We start from the raw sequence: 21612 nt of genomic DNA on the forward strand, positions 1-21612 counted from the left end.
AAGAGTGTGCCCTGTCCTGGCTGGGGGGCAGGGGTGGCGGTTGGGCTGCCACTGAAGGCGCTGACCCTGTGCCCTGGGTCATCTGTGGCGGCCACGGGCCCCAGTAGGGCCATTGCCAGGGCCCCTGCACCTACGTCAGTACCGGTCCCAGTGCCGTATACGAAATGGGCCCCCGAGGGGCCGGGCTGTGCAATTTGTGTCGCTTTGTACAATCCCTGTCCGCATTGGGCGGAGATCTGCTCCGGGGCGATCGAGAGCGATCGTGACGGCGTTTGCGGTGCCGGCGGCGGGGCGACCAGCTGGAGCTGGTGGATGAGTGCTCTCGGGCCCTCTCAGTCCTACGGCGGTTGTCTGCCGGAGACCTGGGGCGGCCCTGCTCACGGCTGCGCCCTCTGTCGGGATGCGGTGCCGAAGGGTCGCTCGGTGCCGAGCGCTGTGGTGCCGAAAGTGGCACCAGACTGCGTGACCGGGACCTCGCGTGGTAATGCCTCCGGGCTGGGGACTGAGAGCGTCGCCACCGCGCAGAGGCGTCTGCCGGTGCAGGACTGGGCGTTCGCAATGTAGAGCAGCGACGGTGGGTCTCAGAAGCAGCTGAGTAACGACGGCTGCTAAGGGACTGGGAACGATGTCTGTTTCCCCGCGACTGTGTCTGGCTATAGGCCAGGGATCTGGACCAGTGCCGAGGGGCTTGAGTCATCTCAGGCACCGGGATCCGCACCAGGCTGTGCACCAAGGATCGGGAACGTTGCTCTCGCGTGCGCACCGAAGGTCTCGGCACCATAGGTGAATGGGACCAGTGCTGAGAATGGGAGCGGTGCCGGGCGTCCCTGGGTGAGGTCGACTGGTGCCGGGAGCTGCGCACTGAGGATCGAGGATGGTGCTGAGTCTCCCTCGGTGCCGCATAGCTGGTGGTGGAGCGGTGCCGGGACTCCGATGACCGGTCGCCTCGAGATGCAGAGCTGGAGCGGCTGCTCCCAGAACCTCGCGACCGCTCCCGGTGCTGCGGTGTCGAGGTGCTCAATGACCTTCTGTCGGAGCGAGGAGGGGGAGTCGATCCTTGTCTCCTCTGCCCACCGGGGTAACCCAGCAAGGGTCTACCCCGAGACGCCGTCCCTGACGCCCTCGGCCGAGGGGGGGACGGAGGCGTAGGCATGCCCATCAGGGCGCGTGCCGCTGTAAATGCCTCCGGCGTCGACAGCCCCTGCAGGGGCGCTCCCCCACCCCCCGGGGTCGGGGGAGGCTCCCTGCGTGGAGATGCTGGTGCCAGAGCTGTTTCGATGGCACGTGGCTGGGGTATCTTCTGCATCACCCCCTGCTGTACCGGTCGCAGGGGGGAGTCCATAGACATGGCCTCTGGCCGTTTCTTCTTTTTCGGTACCTTCTGAGTCGGTACTGACGTCAGTGCCGGTGGAGTGCTGCGTACCGATGAAACACTCGGTGCCGTCGGTGACCTGGAGGGTTCGGAGTCAGGACGAAGCGCCGACTCCATCAAGATAGTCCTGAGGCGGGCATCTCGCTCCTTTTCAGTCCGGGGTTTAAAGGACTTACAAATCCGGCATTTGTCCTTTCGATGCTGCTCTCCAAGGCACTCTCTCTGCTCCGATGGCAGCAGTCGTGCGGATCACTGACCGGAAAAGCCTTAGAGCAAGCGGCGCAGGCTTTAAACCCGGTGGAGCCCGGCATGGCTCCCTCAAAGCCCCTAACTATAGCTAACTTAACTATAAAATCTTTTTTTTTTTTAAACTATGAAAAAATTACTACATACTGTAAAACACGTAACTTATTAAAACTATTAACTAAGGGAGATTGCTACTTGCGATTAAGCAAGGGGCAGGTGTTCCACTGACCGTCACGGGCGATATGAGCGCGGTACTCCAGGGGGCGCAGGAGCCGACCCACGGGGGTTGCTAGGGGCGGAAAAGCTTTCGGAGACTCGTGCACGGGGCGCGCACTCACCTATACTGGAATGCATATGAGCAATCACTCGAAGAGAGAACTTACTATTCACCTTTAAAAACCAGTTATAATTAGGCTTTTAATCTGGAGGTAAAGATAATATGAAATACGTAACATATAGTTACAAGTTAAAGTGCATACTAAAGAAACAGGATAGATTAAAACCCTATTTAAATAGTCATCAGCCTTTTCTCTGTTGTTTGTTTATTTAGCACAGACAATGTGCTTGATCTAGTCCAAAAACAACCATCCCTGTCCTGATTTTATAATCTAAATAACTCTTCCAGCTCCCGATATGATAGGGGGCTGTGTTCGCAATCCAAAATGAGCTATTTAATAAAGCTACAGGAAGGATATTACTATTCATAATTATTAATAGAATGTCAATACAAGCAGCAATGAGAAAATGACAACTTATTTTTAATATTGGCATAAAGCCTCCTTTTCAAAAAGCTCAGTCACAACATCAAATATCAAAGGCTTTATTTATTTATTGATTTATATGGTGACATTTGGGCTTAACCCTTCCTCACTCCACTGTATAACAATAATAAAAATCTGTAAAGCATTTAAACTCTCTATTTTACCACACACAAATACTATATCAAAATCAATTTATATTTACAGTGAAAATAATGTCACTATTTTAAGAGCACTAAATATACTTTATACTCTATATTTCTATACTGGCTTCTACCTGAGCATCTCATTATGGTTGGCAAATATTATTGTGTTAAGACTCCCGACATCTCTAGGATCTAGGAAAATTTCGTCACCATTTGACAGAGAAATTGAGTCACAGAAAAGCTTGCAGCTTATTTTTCAGATGAACTGATTTCAAAGGACATTGAGTTTTGCTCAGCATATCTAAAACTCGAGTTATAAGCTGGATAGTTGGGGTTCCCATCTGGTATATGCTGAACATTCAGTTTTTCAGACAAACTGTACACGCAAAAGCAAGTGAGCCAGATAAGAGGCTATGTCTGAATATTTGGGGTAACCAGGTGCAACACAGGTTCACTTGCCATACAAATGCAAAAGTCCAATGTGTAACACTGATTCTGTGCTCCACAACAATTTTTAGTAAAATTATTTTAGTCACTGCAAATTTGATAGAGGCTTTATTTATTTATATGGTGACATTTGGGCTTAACCCTTCCTCGCTGTATAACAATAATAAAAATCAGAAACATTTAAATTCTCATTTTACCACACATAATTCAGACGACACCCATTATTACCCCACACAACAAAATCATTTTGATACATAATACCTTTAATAATGAGATTACTAAATGTTTCCCCCTGTTTATATATTTTCAGGAGGCTTCTTTTTAAAATCAACCTCTGTATGAGTGATTTTTAGAAAAAAATATGAAAAGGCTAAGAGAATGTTATCAAAATGAAATCTCCCATGGTTCTTCTGAGCCAGAAACAAAGCCCACAGGGTGAGTCTTAACAGGTCATGTATGCCCATTCGGGTTCTCCAAGGTACTGAGCTGGATTCTCAAAACACTTGGAAGAGTCAACTAGTAATTACAACCAAATCTTGAAGATGGAGTTTTTCTCCTTAAAGAATTAGAGGGAATCTCTCAGTTCCTGTAACTATTTTATAATAGTTATGAAAGCTTAGTAGTTAGCACATGCAGGTGCCTTTGGAAGCTTTAATGGCAAATTCTAATTCCCATTCCAAAGAATGGAACAGTTTCTCTGTCTGTCAAATGGAGACAAAACTTTCCTAGATCCTAGAGATGTTGGGAGTCTACACATTGTTTGCCAACCATAGTGAGATGCTCAGGTAGAAGTCAGTATAGAAATATATAGTACAAAGTATAAAAGTGCTTTTAAAAACAGTGACATTATTTTCACTGTAAATATAAGATATTGCACCAGAGCTTTCAACATTTATAACATTTCCACAGAACTATTTGCATATATCCCATATTGTGGCACTTCCGCCTCTCTTAGAGGGATGTTTGCTTAAGTTAACTGAATACACACCAGGTGATATGGGTTTTTTCCATAAACCAGATTCTTAGAACTCTTTCTATGTACATCCTCTAGATTTAAACATTTGAAGTATTTTTATATTATTTTTTTCCTGTCTTAACAAGGTGGGGTTTTAAGATTCACCCACAGAGTTCTCTTTTTTTCCTGAAAAAGAATCTGAGCTGGAGTTTATTCCTCTGACCAGGTTAAATCCACAACAGAAAACTTTGGGAAAGATGAACTCAAAACTATCCAATATCCCAGAACTATTTATGGTAAAGGTGTAGCATGTATACTTGCTTGCAGATTTTCCTCTGAAAAAAAATATGACTGTTTCTCAGTTAATATTCAGGTGACATATAGAATGATTAGATCTAAAGCCACTAGCTGGAGTGGTCTGCTTCTTGAACTTGTCCTATAATCTCTCAAGGAGCCACAACAGGTATTAATGTGACATGCTGTACCCCATGTACACCCATATAGTTTGATTCGTGTATCATTCATGTTCACCCTTATAGTGTAACTGTATATTGTCTGATGCAAAGTATGTCATGTAAGGTGTTTTTTGAATGCTCATGACATACTGAATATTATTGTTATGGTAGCATGTTTCCTACAATGTCATACATATGCACAGATATGAAACTCTGCTATGTCATATCCCCAAATGTGTATCTCACATGGCTTGAATAGATACAAACAAACACAAGCCTGAAGGTACACGCCCCAAGAGGCATGCATACAGGAACAATGGACTGGCCTAAGCACCTTTGAGCACTTTGGCTCAAGTGGAAGAAATCATGCCCATTGACAGACATGGCCGATCACCGATTTATATTAATCTGATTTATATTCACTTAAAATCTTGCTGTAGTCAATAAACTTATTTGTTTGTTTTATCTAAAACAGTGAATGTGGATTGAGTGTGTAAAGACTTCACTTGGAGTGACAGAGCTGGTGCATATCAATATCTTTGATAAATTGACAGACAAATGTAAATGAACTTGCAGGGTTCAGTGTATCGCACTGAACCCTGCAAGATGGCAGTTGCCGGGGTTGCATCTGGTGCTTGGGGTGTTTGCTGGGAGTCCATCCCACAAGTTGCTGGCCAGAAGCGCTCCTTCACTGGGCGAGGAACTGACTACTCGCAAGAGGCTGGGCATAGGCTGACCCTGGAATGAGAGGTTCACACAGCAAAGCAGAATAAGTTGGGGCCCAGGAGTGAGAAATTGGGGTGACACAGCTACACACCAGTCCAGATCACAGGATGGGGAATGTCACAATTACATTACCAGTGGTCCATGCTCACCCAGGCCAGATGATTATGGTCAACTAATGCTATCTCTCTCTCTTTCCAACATGAAAAGGAACAAACAATAATTTTAACTTGGAATAGAAATGAGTACTCGCTAAATTTGCAGCTGCTATAGTTTTTTCCCCTTAAAGTTTTAGTGTATCTCTACTAGTAAACAAAAACAAAACAAAAAAACCACAATCTTTATGACATGCTTCTGAGTAAAGAGGACCTGGAAAAAAGTCTGGGCAGCATAACCATTTTGAGATGGATAGCTTGCTTTCAAAAGTCAATGAGAAACAGGCTTCACTGAAAAAAAAGCTGGCTACACAGACCAATTTGTATAACAAAGTTTACAGAACAAGTGGTCGACCTGAACTAGCAGATCCATGAGAGAGGAGAGGAGAAGAAAGAAGAATGGATAAATAATTCCTCTCCTTCCCTGTATCCCCAAAAAGATCAGCTGGGAAAGGAGAGAATGAGATTACAGCCCTCTGAAGATGCAGTCAATGCACCTTAGTTTTTTCAAGTTATTTAGATTCCATAGTGATGGGCACCTAAGATTACATAACTCAAAGAAAAGAAAGTGAAACAAAAAGGTCTGCACGCCTTCCTAGCTAGACTGAAGAACAAAACTGGAAGTTTTGTTCCACGATATCTAGTCATAGTCTTTATCCCCTGGACCCAGACCTGCTGTAAGCAGGTATAACTCCATTCACTGGAATTAATTTTCATCAGGCTTGAATCTGACATTCCATGTCCTCTAACTAGTAAGAATACTAAAAGTTAGAGATGAACAAAGAGCATTATACAATATTATTTTTTAATTCTAGGATTAAATCCACATTGTACTATGTTCCTATGAACACTCAAGGCATGGTTTTCACAGATTCTAAAGTGAGAAGGGACCCTTGTGATCATTTAGTCCGACTTCCTGTATAGCGCAGATCATAGAACTTCACCAAAATAAATCCTAGAGTATATCTTTTAGAAAAACATCCAATCTTGATTTAAAAATTGTCAGTGATGGAGAATCCATGATCTTTGTTAAATTGTTCCAATGATTGATTACTCTCACCATTAAAAACATATACCTTATTTCCAGTCTGAATCTGTCTAGCTACAACTTCCAGCCATTGGATTGTATTATACCTTTCTTTGCTAGACTGAAGAGCCCATTATCAAATATTTGTTCCCCATTTAGGTATTTAGAGACTGTGACCAAGTAACCCCTTAACCTTCTTTTTACTAAACTAAATAGATTGAGCTCTTTGAGTTTATCATTATAAGGCATGTTTTCTAATTCTTTTGCAGTGATGCAATGACTAAGAAACAGTATTCATTGTGTGTCCATACAGTCAGTTAGGTGAAGAGCGCTTACGGGGTAAATGACCAAAATATCTTCAGCGATGCTTAATAAGTTGAGGAAAGTACAGTAATTTTATTTGTTCTTACTGAGAATTGGTCTGATTGACAAGCAACAACTCAGCTAAGCTGCACTCTACAGTTGTTTACTCAGAAAACACAATTGTCGAATGTTAAGAACTCAAGTAAAGTTTTCCTAGTACAGCCATTGTCTAGACCCAAAAAGCTTTTACACTGTGTGTCATTTTTAAAATCCTTGTTAATGTTAACCCTTGATATGCTACGTTTGACAAAAAGCAAAATCATTGACGTGAATGGAACAGCAACTAAGAAGCCAGACATACAGCATGATAAATATAAATTATATTTAAAAAAAATACCTGCAGCCTCCAGAGTCCACGAAATGTATACATGAAATATTAGGTTTGTTTCCTCTCAGTCTAAAATGATAGCTTGAGCTAATAAAACATAGCTTTTACTTTTATGAACAGGACACATGTATCTTAGCTTTATTTACATTGTGCCACAATGAGGACTACTTCACATTAATGTAATCTTGTTTGAAAGAGGACAACATTAATAAGAAGCAGGTACTTCAATGACAGGTCCATCAATGGCTATTAGCCAAGATGGTCAGGAATGCAAACCCAGGCTCCGGGTATTCCTAGCCTCTCACTTCCAGAAGCTGGGAATGGACGACAGGAGTGGGATCACTCAATAATTGCCCTGTTCTGGTCTTTCCCCCTGAAGTACCTGGGATTGGCCACTGTCAGAAGATAGGACAGACCATTGGTCTGACCCAGTATGGCTGTTCTTATGTTCTTACCTTTTAGTTCGAACAAGGAGCGCCCACATAGCCAGTTAGATCATAACACTTTGCTGCACTCTAAAATGCACACCCTTGTAGCCCACACTGCAAAGCAGTGTAAATGAGCCCTAAGAGAACTATTAGAAACACTCAAGCAGTCTTTTGTTCTTTTTTTCACTCTTTGTCTTACTATGACTCATATGCATTGTAAGAACCATTTTTTCTCCTCAAATACCTGCATTCTATTCTCCTCTGGGTTGTAGAAGGAGTTATGTAGCGGAGACACCTCAATATTGATGCAAAACTGATATTAACAAAAAATTATTATTTATGTATTTATTAATGTTAGAGCATTAAACTTGCATGCATCTTTCATAGAACCATAGAATATTGGGGTTGGAAGGACCTCAGCAGGTCATCTTGTCCAACACCTGCACAAAGCAGGAGGTTGGACTAGATTTGTTGACTATTAAGCTATAGCTATAACTACATATAGCCAGGATAGTTGAAAAATATAACAATACCTGCATTTGTTTTTATGAATTATAAAATGTCCAATTTAAACTACCAAACTCTAAAATGCAGTTTGTAACTTTACTTTGCTTTAACTTTCATACTATTTCTTTTTATGTTTTAAAAGATGAATTAGTTATTAAAATTAAAAACTTTCATACTATTTCATACTATTTCTTTTTATGTTTTAAAAGATGAATTAGTTATTAAAATTTGTGCTTTGAACAAAATATTTAATAGAGGTTTAACTGCTATAATAAATACAAGCTTGGGTCAAAAGGTAAAAAACAAGAGAGTGTTTTATCAAGATCAGAACACCTCCCTTTTGTATAAGATACCAGAGTTTGGTATAGATATAATCCTTATCTCAAGAAAACAAACTTTATAAAGTAAAATGTTTTCATGAAGACCTGATCATATGAAAGTGTGTGAGGATGTTCTTTATGCAGGATATTCCAAAGGAATGTAGGAATGTCTTACCAAAGTCATAAATCTAGGTCATAAAGTGGGCTCTACCAACCTTCCTGTTGCAAGAAAAACTTCTGCTTTAACCTTTAAACTTCAGAGAAAAATGTGTAGCTTGGAAATGTTTTGTTGAAAACCTTTGTTTATTTCTTAATGTTAAATGTTGAAATAGCAAACTATGCTTTGAAAGGCATATATGCAAGTATTTTAACTAAATTAAAAACATCTAACGTGGTTACCTAAGCCAGAACTATCTAAATGGTAAAATGTTTTATGTAGCAACCTGAAATCTAATGACCTTGCTCAACAGATTACGAAAGGTAGGGGAGCATTTATGTATAGAATATTTATATTAATGGGGAAATTAATTCATATGAATTTAAATTAATTACTGGCAGTGCTCAAGCAACACCCTCATCCCACTCAGGAAGAAAAGAGTCATCGTCTCTCTAAAAATTATAAAAAAATCCAACTTCTTTAACAACTATTTAAACTAAAGACCTTCCTTAAGAATTACTGTATTTTAAAAAGACCATTTTGAGAATAAAAAACATATCTAAAAAACCAGAGTGTTTGGACGATCTGAAGTCAGAATTTCAATTCCTTTTCAATATTAATAAGATAGAAGGAATATCTCAGAAAATAAAATGAATACAAAAAAGAGTTAAAACTAATTTTAAAAGTTATCAGATACTTCCCACCACAGAAGGACAAAGGCAATTAGAAGTGTGTTCCATATTCAGTAAGCAGACTACATACTTAGGAGCTGACGGTGCCGCCAAAAGCAGTTCCTGAAGGCATACAGCCAACGAGTTTGGAAGAGGTGTGTTTTCCTACCATTTCACAAAAATAGAAAGGAGAAGAGTATAAAAACTCTGAAGTTAGCACCAAGATTCAGATTTTCTGCTACCCCACTCAAACACACAGCACTCAACACAACATATCCTGTCTAATTCTACAAGCAAGCTGCAACAGATAGCTAAGAAAAATGAAGAAGACTCAAGAAGAAACCACCATAAAGATGACCTTCCAAGACTTCAACATGGATTGGTGAGAGGAGGTTAACTAAAATACTGCCAAGGGATTAGATTTAAAAACTCAAGAGTGATTTTACTGGAATATGGAAATGCTGACATAATTTAAGATATTTGTGATGCTGGCAGCCACGTCATGCTAGAGTGTATTCAGGCCAATTCACTTGTGTATTAGTATAGATCAAAGCGATTATTAAATGTATAAGTGATTTGGGTGTTTTAAACTTCATAAAACTAATGGGATGTTACATGCACTTTTACTTATCTATGTTGTGCCCTAATGTAATAGCAAACATTTACATTGTAAATACCCCTGTAACTAACTAACTCATCAAAGAACTCTTGTGGAATGCTAATGAAGGACTTTAACAGAAAAAGTGCTAACTCCAAAGCAAATTGCCATTGTGTGTGATGACCAGAGAACAGAGACTCAAAGTGCATTCCTCACTCACCATTATCAAAGGAAAAATCCATGTGGATAGAGAGACCGTCAGTTTGTGTTCTGTGAGAAGAAGCTATAAGAAGTGATTCAAAGAAAGATCCTTCATCTCTGAACTGTTTGGACTCTTACAGGGAAGTGTACCAGATGCAAAGCTGGGTACTAGAGACAATCTGGGTACACTGAAAAGACTTTTGGGAAACTGATAGTTTATTACATCATCATTTGGAATTACAAACTGTGATTCATCTGTACATATATTTTACCTGCTTTAACCTCTCAATAACTCTCATTTCCTCTTCTTAGCTAATAAATCTTTAGTTAGCTTACTACAGAATTGACTGCCAGTGTTGTCTTTGGTGTAAGATCTGGAGTACCAATTGATCTGGGGTAAGTGACTAGTCTCTTGGGACTGGAAGAAACCTAGATGAGATGTGATTTTTGGTTTAAGTCATTTTATCACAAAGTCCAGTTTATCTGGATGGCAAGATAGGATGGAGAGTCTAAGAGGACTAACTGTGACTCCATGGTAAGACTGGTATACTGATCCAAGAATTCACATTTGTTACTGGCTTAATGGTATCTAATTATAGAACACACCACCATTTTGGAGTATCTACCCTGTTTCTGACAGTCTGCCCTAAGACAGGCAGTCACAGTTGTGAGCCACTCCAGACAGTGTGCAATATTAACTTTGTTAATCACCGAATGGTTAGACCTGTATGTCAGGATAGCACAGAGGGGTTAAACATGAGAGGAGATGGGGCTAAACACTGGAAAACAGAAAAATAGTGAGATTTAATTTGATTTAAGAGTCTTCATTAATTGGCCTTTCTTAAGACAGCTCCTTAAATTGCTTCTTCTAAAGTAAATTATTTAAATATTTTCTTCGATTTCACAGGATTTAGTTAAGATTGCTTACCTTGCCCACCTATACATTCTCTGGTTATTAATAATTAACCAACAGGATCCACCTGTCCTTAAACAATTATTTTGCTTATGTATAAACATCCATATAATCTATAAGATACTAAGACTGGACTCTCAATAAATTTTGGATAATAAGACCTTGGTTTCAACTTACCAAAGAAAGAAGTGCCCTACCAAAAGCAGGCCCACTCTCAAAGGTATATTCCATGTGAAAAATTATCCCAAGAGAAGCACATAAATTATATAGAGACTATAACAGAAGTAACTAGTTCATCATTGTATTCTATCATTTAATGCTTTGTTTTCCTTTCTTTAATAATAAAGAAAGAACCATGGTTGTTACTTGTGATTATTTTGCTTGATTTTAATCATAGTGTCCCGTAAGGTATGTAAAAGACCCCATGTGACTAGAAGAATGGGAGTCACATCTCTGAATTGTCAATGAGAGAGACTATTAGTAAGAGCTGGCCTATCATTTCTTGTTTCTCTGGACTAAATATTTTTAGTATTGTGGGGGAATAAAATTGACATTCCACACAATTTAAAATTACTCCTTGTACCCCAAAGATAGCATTCAACGGCAAATAAAGGTGCATTCTTAAAATGATCTTCTTATGGAAGATATAGCAGATTTATTTATGGAGAGAGAAGCAATTTCATAAACTCTGGTAGCTGTGAGAAAGCAAAGCTTTAATAAATTAAGACATTAGACTTAGTAGTCCCATATTTCCAAAGACTGGTAATGCTAAGTATCGAAGAACATAGGCTAAGTCTCAGACTGGCAAGTTCTATCTAAAGCCTGATATGGGAAAGTATGTGTTGAAAGAGCTCTGAAATCTCAGTTTAGAATGCCACCTAATATGTTATGTCTGAAATAACATCTCAGAGTTCTGTGCATTTCTAATGCTCCACTCACAGTGGTATTTAGGTGCCAAGTTCTTTTTCTACCTTCCATTCAACATGGTATTTGCATAAGTCTTCCTCTGAGGGAACAGCTATATCTTTGGCAAATGATGTCCCTGAAGCATTAATTTTTTTATTTAAAGTTATTTTATCTCTCAAACCTGGAAAGCTTGTCTCTCTCAAAGATGATAGTGGTATACAGAGCAGCTGCTGCCCCATCTTCCCCCACTCCATCTCACCAGTTCCTGATTCTACAGAAGGCCATCCAATGTCTGTAAGAGCAGAGGGAGTCTGCAACAGTTTTACCTCTTCCCCCTCCTCAGGGTTTAGAGACTTTTCAGGAGCATCGTGCTACCCTCCACTCTGTATAGATTAGAGAAGTCACTCTCAATTACCTTTCAAGTTCAGATATGACAAACATTTAATTAACTTTGACTTTTAGAGAATTGTTTGTTGCTTTAAAATATTTTAAAGTAGTCAATATAAGCAAAGATAATATTTTCACAGATCTGAATTTAATAAAAAGCTACTTGGCACTATCGCAGAAAAAAAGTTCTCTTTTTGGATATTTTGTTTCACTAACTTCTGATTAGTGAATTTATTTGCAAAACAACCAATGTCAGACAACCAATTTATGCATCCAAATAAATGGCTCAATAGTGCAACTTTGATATAATTTAAACAGCAGTTTACAAAATACGAACAAAAAGCTGTTAGGCTTCAATCACATGCATAGCTATGGACATAAAAGAAGAGTGAAGAGAAAGGTCTTTTTAATGTTAATATTTGCAGCTTAATGATGTAGATAAGAGACTATTTTGTTACACTGCTAAATCCAACAGTTGGATATTTCAAAATCCTGTGTAGGCACCAAACCCACAAAATGTGAAATTCTATGTTTTGAAGCAGTTTTATCAGCTCTCATGATTTCATTGCAAGTCCTGCAATATTTGAATTTATAGTAAGCTCCAGCTTCTGGAGTTGTACGCTTATGTGAGAATCTCAGCTCTCATTTAAAACAAAAAGTAAAGTGCTAGCCCTCACAATTGCAGGGGAAAGCTTTAAAACATGAGCCCTAAAGTTTGAAAAGCCAAAAGGTAAACAAAAAACCCAAGATTTATTCTTTTTAAAATCTCATGATTTTTGAATGTTTGAGGTTAGCAACAATATATATTTATAAAAGTTCACTAAAATTTGCAAATACACCAGTTGATCTGAGATATTTGCGATAAAGTAATGTTTCTGCAGTTATTGTGCTTATATAAACATGCCAAGGTTCTAAGAGTTGCATTATTTCACACCTATAAAAGGCTTTACTTAGTCTACAATAATCTTCAGTGTTAAATGCTTTGCTAAAATATAGTGATTTTTTTTTTTTTAGGCTGTGAGACAAGATGCCTCCTACTACAAAGTACATTCCCAAAAGGGTGAATAATTGTATCTTCTAACTCGATAACACATTATTCCTCTGTTGTTTTGAATACAACAGAAATGGCAAATGCTGGAAGCTTTCAGAAATAAGCAAGCATAAAGAAACAAAGTAGCTGAATACAATAGGCAGAATTCAGAGTAGCTGAATACAATACTATACATGCAGTAATGTAAGACCATTAGGGAAATTTATCACAGAAGGCTTCAGAAAATAATCACAGAATAGTGTGCATGCCAGTGATTGATACCATCCCAATACCAAATCAAATATCTTTGCAACACACAAAATGTACCTTTTAACAGTCATAATCCATCACTGCATATAATGCTGACCAGTATAGTCTCATTGTCTAGCTGGATTCCCTTGTCCATCCGTATCATCTGTTCATGGGCATGGTTTTAGGGTGCCACTGCCTCCCCCAAACAGAGGCAAGGCATGGGAGGGGGTGTCCTGCAGAGTCATGTGCCACTTCCCTCCCCTGAATTCTGCAAGCACTAAGCTGCCCTGTAGGGCTTGCTCTGCTGAGCCTGCAGGGGGAGGAGGGTTTTCCTTCCCATGCTGCCTGTCCCAGCAGGTTTCCCCTCACAGGGAGCTGAGGGGGTGAGACGGATCAGCTGTTTTCCTGTGTGCCAGGTCCCTGCCTTGGCAGCTTGATGCCACTTGCTGGGTCCTAGTGCCCACCTATTTCTTGTATAATGAATGGGGCAGGGGGCAGTGGGGAGAGGAAGGGAGAGAGGATGAGGAAGAAAAGGGGGTATAGAAATAGGTGAGCGGCAGCAGAAGCCCAGCATATGGTGTCCCCTAGGCAGCAGCAGCAGCCCCAGCAGGGAGGGGCCACAGCACCACCTCAGCAGTGACATCGCTGCAGCAGCCATTGCTGGAGTGACCATCAGCAGCAGCAGCTGAGCCTATGTCTACACTGCAGCACTAATTCGAATTATCTTAATTCGAATTACAAAAGCGATGTATAGAAAGCGCTGCAGACTGTCCAAACTACAGTGTTTGTGCTGGTTTCTTGTGTCCACACTGGCCAGCCTTAATTCGAATTAGAAAGCAGTGCAATGTGGGAAGCTATCCCACAGTACAACTAACCATAGAGGCTGTTGTGAAGAGTGTCATCATCCCAGGATGCAGCGCTGCTTCCCCCACCCCCAAACAAACAGGAAAAGGATTTTCATGCTGTTTTTTTACTCCCCGGATCGCCATTGCTGCAGGCACATGGAGCCAGCTGAACTATGCTCTCATTTTGATCGTGACAAATACATCACAGCTTATCCTGGATTACTTTAGAACTGTCTGCTGTTTGCCTTTTATGCTCTCCCTACCATCCCCTGTACATTGCTTGCCTTTGATTTTTCCCTTCACCAAATGAACCCTCCTCCCCCACCTGTATGCTGTTTGCCTTTTATGCTCTCCCTACCATCCCCTGTATATTGCTTGCCTTTGATTTTGATTTTACATGTGTCTGTAGAATATAAAATAAATAACAACGGAGTCAGTTAGTATATTAATACAGTGATACAAATGTTTCCATTTCACTGATGGAAATCATGATATGATGTATCCACATGTAGCACTGTGAATAAATTCTTAAGAAAGTATCAATTTCCATGATTGGCCACTGAAACAATGTAGCAAAGAATTTCCTCTCACGGCTGGCATTTAAAACACGTTCACTTGGGGAGGGGGGTGAAATCTTTCAAAGGGACAAACTTTAAAGGGCTAAACTTTCAAAGGGACAAATCTTAAAGGGACAAACTGCAAAGGGCTTGCTGGGCATTTAAAACGCATTCACCACATGGGGAGGGGGTGGTGAAATCTTTCAAACCCTTAAAGAGACAAACTTCAAAGGGCTAGTTGTGTGGGGGAGGGGTGTTCGCAGCTTGGATTTTAAACCCATTCACCGCAGGAAATGAAGATTTAAATCTTCCCGGGGCTGCTTTGGGGGAGATTACTGAAATGGGGCATCATGGAATACAGTCTGGAGGCCAATTAATTTGAATTAAGTACCTTTGCATCCACACTCACACTAATGTGAATTAACTGATGCGCTTCAGGTGCTAATCCACTTGCAGAGGTGGTTTTATTAATTCAATTTTAAAGGCTCCTTAATTCGAATTAACAATGTGCAAATGTAGACACGGGAGGAATTAATTCAAATTAAGCCACCAGTGTACACCAGGCCTGAGTCTCCCCTTTTAAACCGGCCCATCCCTCCTCCCTAGCACCAGCAGTCCAGGTACTACTCCAGGCAGGGGGAGAAAGACAGTGAGCCAAGGGAATGGGCTTCAGTGTGCATGTGTGTGCGCGCAGTATGTGTGCGCACGCATTTTGCCCTCCCAAATATGGTGGTCAAATTACGCCTATGCATCTGTAGTTTCTTGTCTTGTACTTAGATTGTAAGGTCCTTAGGGCAGGGACAGTCTTTTTGTTCTGTGTTTGTACAGCACTTAGCATAATGGGGTCTTGGTCCATGTCTAGGGCTCCTAGCTGCTACAATAATACAAATAATAAATAATTATTATAATTGTTTTGCTATTGACATTATACCCCAAAGGAATAAATTACAATTTTTTTTCAAAGTACTGTAAGGATGTTACTTAGCTGCCAATACCTCTGTGAGACAGACGAGTGTTGTTTTCCTCATTTTACAGGTCTGGAAACAGACTGAGGAATTAAATGACTTGCCCAAGGTCACAAAAGGAACCAGTGTCAGATGTTATTACAGTTAATGACTTCCAGATCTGGAGCCACATGATCATTCCGCCAGACTTTGCTTCCTTTCAATTATCATTCTAAATATACAAGTACTGCCAGTTATTCAAACCCGATTCTCTAAAACCACGATTATCTGAAATTCTAAAATATCCTCTTAACATCAGAATTTCATTTGTCAAAAATTAACTGTTCTCAAAAGTCACTTGCGTAATGAGGGATTTACCTGCAAAAAAAATTACACACACATATAAAATTGTAGAGCACAAGTTTTCCCTTATAGAAACAAAGTAGACAAGACAATCAAAGTCACAAAAAAACAGTACTATTGGAGTCAGAAAACAAAAAATCTGTTCACAGGCAGTTATCAATATGAGGTTTTAATTGTTTGTTTGTTTTGTTTTAAGAGACTAAGAGATGTTGTAATGTGATGATTCAGTTAGGACTCTCATTTATTATTATTATTGAATATTTTTATTGCTGCAGCATCTACAGGCCTTAGACAGAATCGGGGCCCTATTCTGCTAAGTGTTATACAAACACATTACTATTTTAAGGGCTAAGGTCTACTTACTTTAGTAAAGTTAAGCATCCATGTATGTGTTTGCAGGATCAGGGCCCTAAGAAAATAAGTGACAATAGGAAAGATAGGGCAAGAGGGGTACAAACATAATATAAAATATACTTTTACATACATATAAATAGGACTTCTTAAATTATTATAAATAGACAAAGCATTAACTATCTCCATCTGGCACTCAACCCAGTCATCACTAACTTGACTATTTTTTCATAGGTATCAGTGCCTATGCACAAGGTCCAGCATGGAAGAAGGTACATAGACATCTATGTGAGAAGATGACATCACTGGCAAAGAGGAATAGATGGGGGGCAATGCAATATAATAGATAAGAATACTGGAGACAAAGATACACCATTGTGTGATATAAAGAGGACACCACTTCTGCTATAGGCTAGATGCCATTCCAGCTCCCTTTTTTCCACTGATAGCCCTCCCAGAACAAGAGGGAAAATTTCCTCTATGCTATCAATTGGCAAAAGCCTCCACTGGATTAACATATATACCCAGACAGTTTTATCACAATGAGAGACCATCTCATAAAAAGCTTATCAAGTAGAGATGAAAGTTACAATATAAGGACTACCCTTAGACAAACATGCAAGGCAAAGAATACATGTCCCTGGAACAGTTGTGCAGGTCACAGAGAAAGGAGATGAGAAAGTCAAGAAGAGTCCAAGGCCACGCTGAAAAGCAATTAGTAAAGTGAAAGATATCAAGATGAGCCTTCCTTACCCTTTAGCCAAACAGTGCTCCAATACTGACATATTGTTGGAAACATGATCTTTAATCAGGAAAGGAAGATAAAAAATTGCCATCATGCAGGAAAAAAAGACTACTGATTGTTATAAGATAATGAACTAGAAACTACAGCTCTGATCTCTATTCTCTTAGACTTCCATTGGAGTCAATAGGACTACCCATATAAGGACAGACCTAATTGCATTAGTAAAGGTTGCAAGATCTGACCATTCAAATTAATAGCCATAGCTAAAATTTATTACCAAAAGTACAGCAGATGGATAAAACTGCTGGCCTACCAATACTGCCAAACAGACCAGACCAAAAAAATTAGGGAAAACATACAGAAAATTTTGAAGACAAGTATGGCTTCAGAGAACACTAAAAATAGCAGATAGACAAATTGGGAGGAAGCTTGCAGCTGGCTATCCAATTACTGAGTATTGTATAAAAGAATATATTCAAATCAAAATCCTTTAGAACACTTATCCCCTCATAGATGACATCTGCAGTAGAGTTTGAAACAATTATAATTTAAGACAATTAAGCAACAGTAACTAGACACTTTACGGACCTCTAAGAGGGCAAAATGAGAAACAAGAGCATGGTTAAACATTAAAATAACCTGTTACACAGTATTTTCTTAGGACTGCAAGACTGTTTTCTCAAACAGTTCCCCTCTTTATAGTGCCCAGAAGCATGCAATAAACTCAAACAGCTCTGTTTTATGTCTGCATAATCATTGCTCATGCCATAGAATGAATATGAAATTAGTCATGGATTGCTCTTATTAATACCACCACTCAGCTCAGTGAGTCTTGCAAAACCAATTGCAGGGCAAAAAAAAGATGAAGTACAACTCATTATTGGTGAGGGCCATATCGGGAACTCACTCAGCAAAGAAATATTTGTAGTTCTATAAGGGTATCGTTTCCAATGCCAGTTTGTGTAAGTTTATCAAAATGATAAGATAACAGTCCTATTTTACCTTGCCTCTATTTGCAATAATCCAAACAAAGTAAGAAGAATAAAATCAACAAACCTTAGAGACAGAAAACACAAGGTAACAGGAATAGGGGACTAAAATAAAAACTAGATGTTGTCAATATGGACAGCAATATTTCATAAAAATATTTTAGGACATACCTGAGTAGATATACAGCTCTTTCAATATCATTGAGTTCTTCATCAACGGTCAATCTCTCTATTTCTTCTGGTGTCTGTCAAGTGTGAAATACAAAATATAATTTTAAAATACCTTACTATTTCCTTGTTTTAATCTTCTTATAACAATCCTTTCTCCCAACCTCCAGAGATAATTACATGCTTCATATTAATTTAATCCTTAAAATCTCAAATAAGGCTTCAAATTCAGTCAGATAAATCTTTAGCCAGAAATACGTTTGTGGCTCTACTATTCTAACAGTTATTTTTGTAATATATATTTCATACATATTTATAATTAACATAAGACATATGAAAGTTACTTTAAACATCAACTAAGCTTTTCTATTTTTTTCCTATTTAAGATTTTGTTTATACTTAGAAACATTAAACCTCTATTAAACAGAATTCAAGGATGTTAATTTCAGCACAGTTTTTAAAAACAAGAACACCAATCCAGCTACCTATGCACAAATACAAGCCTGAAATAATTCCAGCTGGATTTTAAAGCATCACTCTGGTTTTAAAGTATATACCTTTAAACTCCTGCGTACAGGCCTTTCTATAATAGTAAGTTCCTGCAGATCTTCTATATATCCAAATAAATTGTTCTGACTAAAATCCATTTTGGAGAAGAGGATTATCGGATGCATGTAACAACTACAGCTCTTGGCAAAGCAGGATCCGTCCAAGCCTCACATTGCGTTGAGTGAGAGAGAGTCCACACGACACCCCCTTCTACGGATGCGCTTGAGCGTAGAGCAGTGAGCCTCCTCCTCATAGGAAAGTGCTGAGCCCCCACCACCCTGGAGGTGCCTCAGCAAACACAATGCGGCACCAGCGCAACCCACTGCTGCCTGTCTACGAGCATCACTCCCCTCGCAGCACAGCCGCCTGGAAGGAAACTTTCTCCAGCTGCCTCGCTTCCCTTGGTTCCTCCAGCCTCTTCAGGGAGCGGCGGGCCCCAGCGCTCCCACCCTTCGCTCCGCGTGTCCTGCTGGGGCGGTTGCTTCGACTTTCTCCTCCTGGCAGAAGCGATGCTCTCGTCTCCAGGCAGCCTATTCGCCCCTCACCCGCAGCAGGCAGCAGCCTGTGGGGTCTCCCACAGAGAGATCGGGTGCAGGGGCGCACCTGTTTGTGGATCCTCCCCGTAGAGGGGGCAGATGGGGCAATTCCCCTAAGGGGGCAGGTTCGGAGGAGCTCTTGGTCCCCCCAAGAGCGGTGGCTGGGATGCAGCTCCCCCAAAGGCAGATGTGGGCGGGTGCGCTTAGGCCCCGCTCCCCTGGCGCATCCCCGGGTCGTTATCCGCCCGGCTAGGTCGCCAGTGAGAGGGATGCGGTGCCGACGGCTTGCCAGGCGCCGGGCTGCGCTCCCTGTTCGGCGAGGCCCCCCGCGAAGTGCAGAGCCGCCGAGCAACGACCGAGAGCAGGAGCCGCCCCCAGCACCGCGGAGCCGGTCGCCGGGGCAACGCGCCGCTACAGAGGCCTCCGTTGGGCAAAAGATCTGCCCGAGCTCGGTAATATCCGAACGCGCTAGGGGATGCGGGTGGGGCGCCGGCACGACCCTGCCGCAGATCCCCCTCACCCCGGAATGGGAGTGCTCAATCTCCAGCACAGAGGAGACCCCCGCCGGCCACTAGAGGGGCTCACGCTGTCTCACCCAGCCCTGTGTCCGGGCTCTCCATCTCACCCACACCCCACCACCCATACCCGACGGTAGGGCTCGCCTCCATCACACACACACACACACACACACACACAGCCCTGCGTCAGGGCTCGCCTCCATCACACCCCACACACAGCCCTGCGTCAGGACTTGCCTCCATCTCACACACACACACACCTGATGGCAGGGCTCGCCTCCATCACACACACAGAACCCTGCGTCAGGGCTCGCCTCCATCACACCCCACACACAGCCCTGCGTCAGGACTTGCCTCCATCACACACACACACACACACCCCTGTGTCAGGACTCTCCTCCATCTCACACACACCCACACCCGATGGCAGGGCCCTCCTCCATCACACCCCACACACAACATTATATCATGGCTTTCCTTCATCTCGCCCACACCCCACCACGCACACTCGATGGCAGGGCTCTCCTCCATCACACTCCACACACAGCGCTGTGTCAGGGCTCTCCTCCATCTCACTCACACCCACACACACCTGATGGCCGGGCTCTCCTCCATCTCTCTCTTTCTCACACACACACACATCTGATGGCAGGGCTCTCCTCTGTCACACCCCACACACTACACTATGTCATGGCTTTCCTTCATCTCACCCACATCCCACCACCCACACTTGATGGCAGGGCTCTCCTCCATCACACCACACACACAGAGCTGTGTCAGAGCTCTCCTCCATCTCACACACCCGATGACCAGGCTCTTCATCTCACCCACGCCCAATGACAGGGCTCTCTTCTGTCTCACACCCACACACATGCCAGTGTCAGAGCTCTCTCCTCCATCTCACATCCTCCCGTTCTCCCCCCCTCCCCCCATTCCCGCCCAACATGCACACAGCGTGTCAGGGCTCTCTTCATCACACATCCCACCACCACCACATACACACACAAATAATGTCAGGGCTCTCCACCATCACACACCTCTATGTCACAGCTCCTCTCCATGTCACACTCCCCTGTATCCAGTGTGAGAGCTCTCTCTCTCTCTCACACACACACATGCAGTGTCAGGGCTTTTTCCTTCAACATAGGGGTGTGCACACACACACACACAGTATTTGGGCTGTCCTACATTATACATCCCTCCACCCCCAGCAAGAGGATTCATGTTCCCAATGGCAGGATTCTTACCCCTCTTCCCCCGTGTCAGTACTCTTCCATCACACACCCAGTGTCCCAGTCTCTGCGTGTCCCTAAACTTTCTGGATTGCCAGAAGCTGGGACTGAATGATAGAGGTTGGATCATTCAATAAATTGTCCTGGTCTGTTCATTCCCTCTGAAGCATCTGGCACCAGCCACTGTTGGAAGACAGGATATTGAGCTAGATGGACCATTGGTCAGACCCAGTATGGCCATTCTTATGTTCAATGTCAGGGTCTATTTCAAGACCTTTCCCTCCTATGTCAGAGCTGTCCTTTCCGGACTGTCCCCCAAAAAAGCTCAATGTCAGGTCTATTTCAAAATAGAATGTTTTGAGTGAGATAAGATTTGACAAACAGTTTGAAAAGAGTATAATGAAATATGCAGCAAATTCCTTTTATGCTAGAAGCTTTTAAAAGCACATTTAAAATTAATCTCCAAATTA

The 21612-nt window shown here is 41.6% G+C and overlaps 1 protein-coding gene across 1 annotated transcript in view; it reads right to left on the bottom strand.

The window, feature by feature from the left end:
* The window catches only part of PPP4R4 (protein phosphatase 4 regulatory subunit 4), a 108877-nt gene extending 89923 nt beyond the window's left edge, over nucleotides 1–18954 (bottom strand). Inside the window, exons 1-2 of the mRNA XM_067547096.1 lie at nucleotides 18865–18954; nucleotides 18311–18384 (exon numbers count right to left, since the gene is read on the bottom strand). Coding sequence (XP_067403197.1) covers nucleotides 18311–18384; nucleotides 18865–18954 — 164 coding nt within the window. The remainder of the gene's footprint in view (nucleotides 1–18310; nucleotides 18385–18864) is intronic.
* Between the last annotated feature and the right edge of the window lie 2658 nt (nucleotides 18955–21612).

This window comes from Emydura macquarii, unplaced genomic scaffold (assembly GCF_026122565.2).
Source record: "Emydura macquarii macquarii isolate MOO-44397 ecotype Brisbane River unplaced genomic scaffold, CSIRO-AGI_Emac_v2 contig_1229, whole genome shotgun sequence".
Classification (NCBI taxonomy): Eukaryota; Metazoa; Chordata; order Testudines; family Chelidae; genus Emydura; species Emydura macquarii.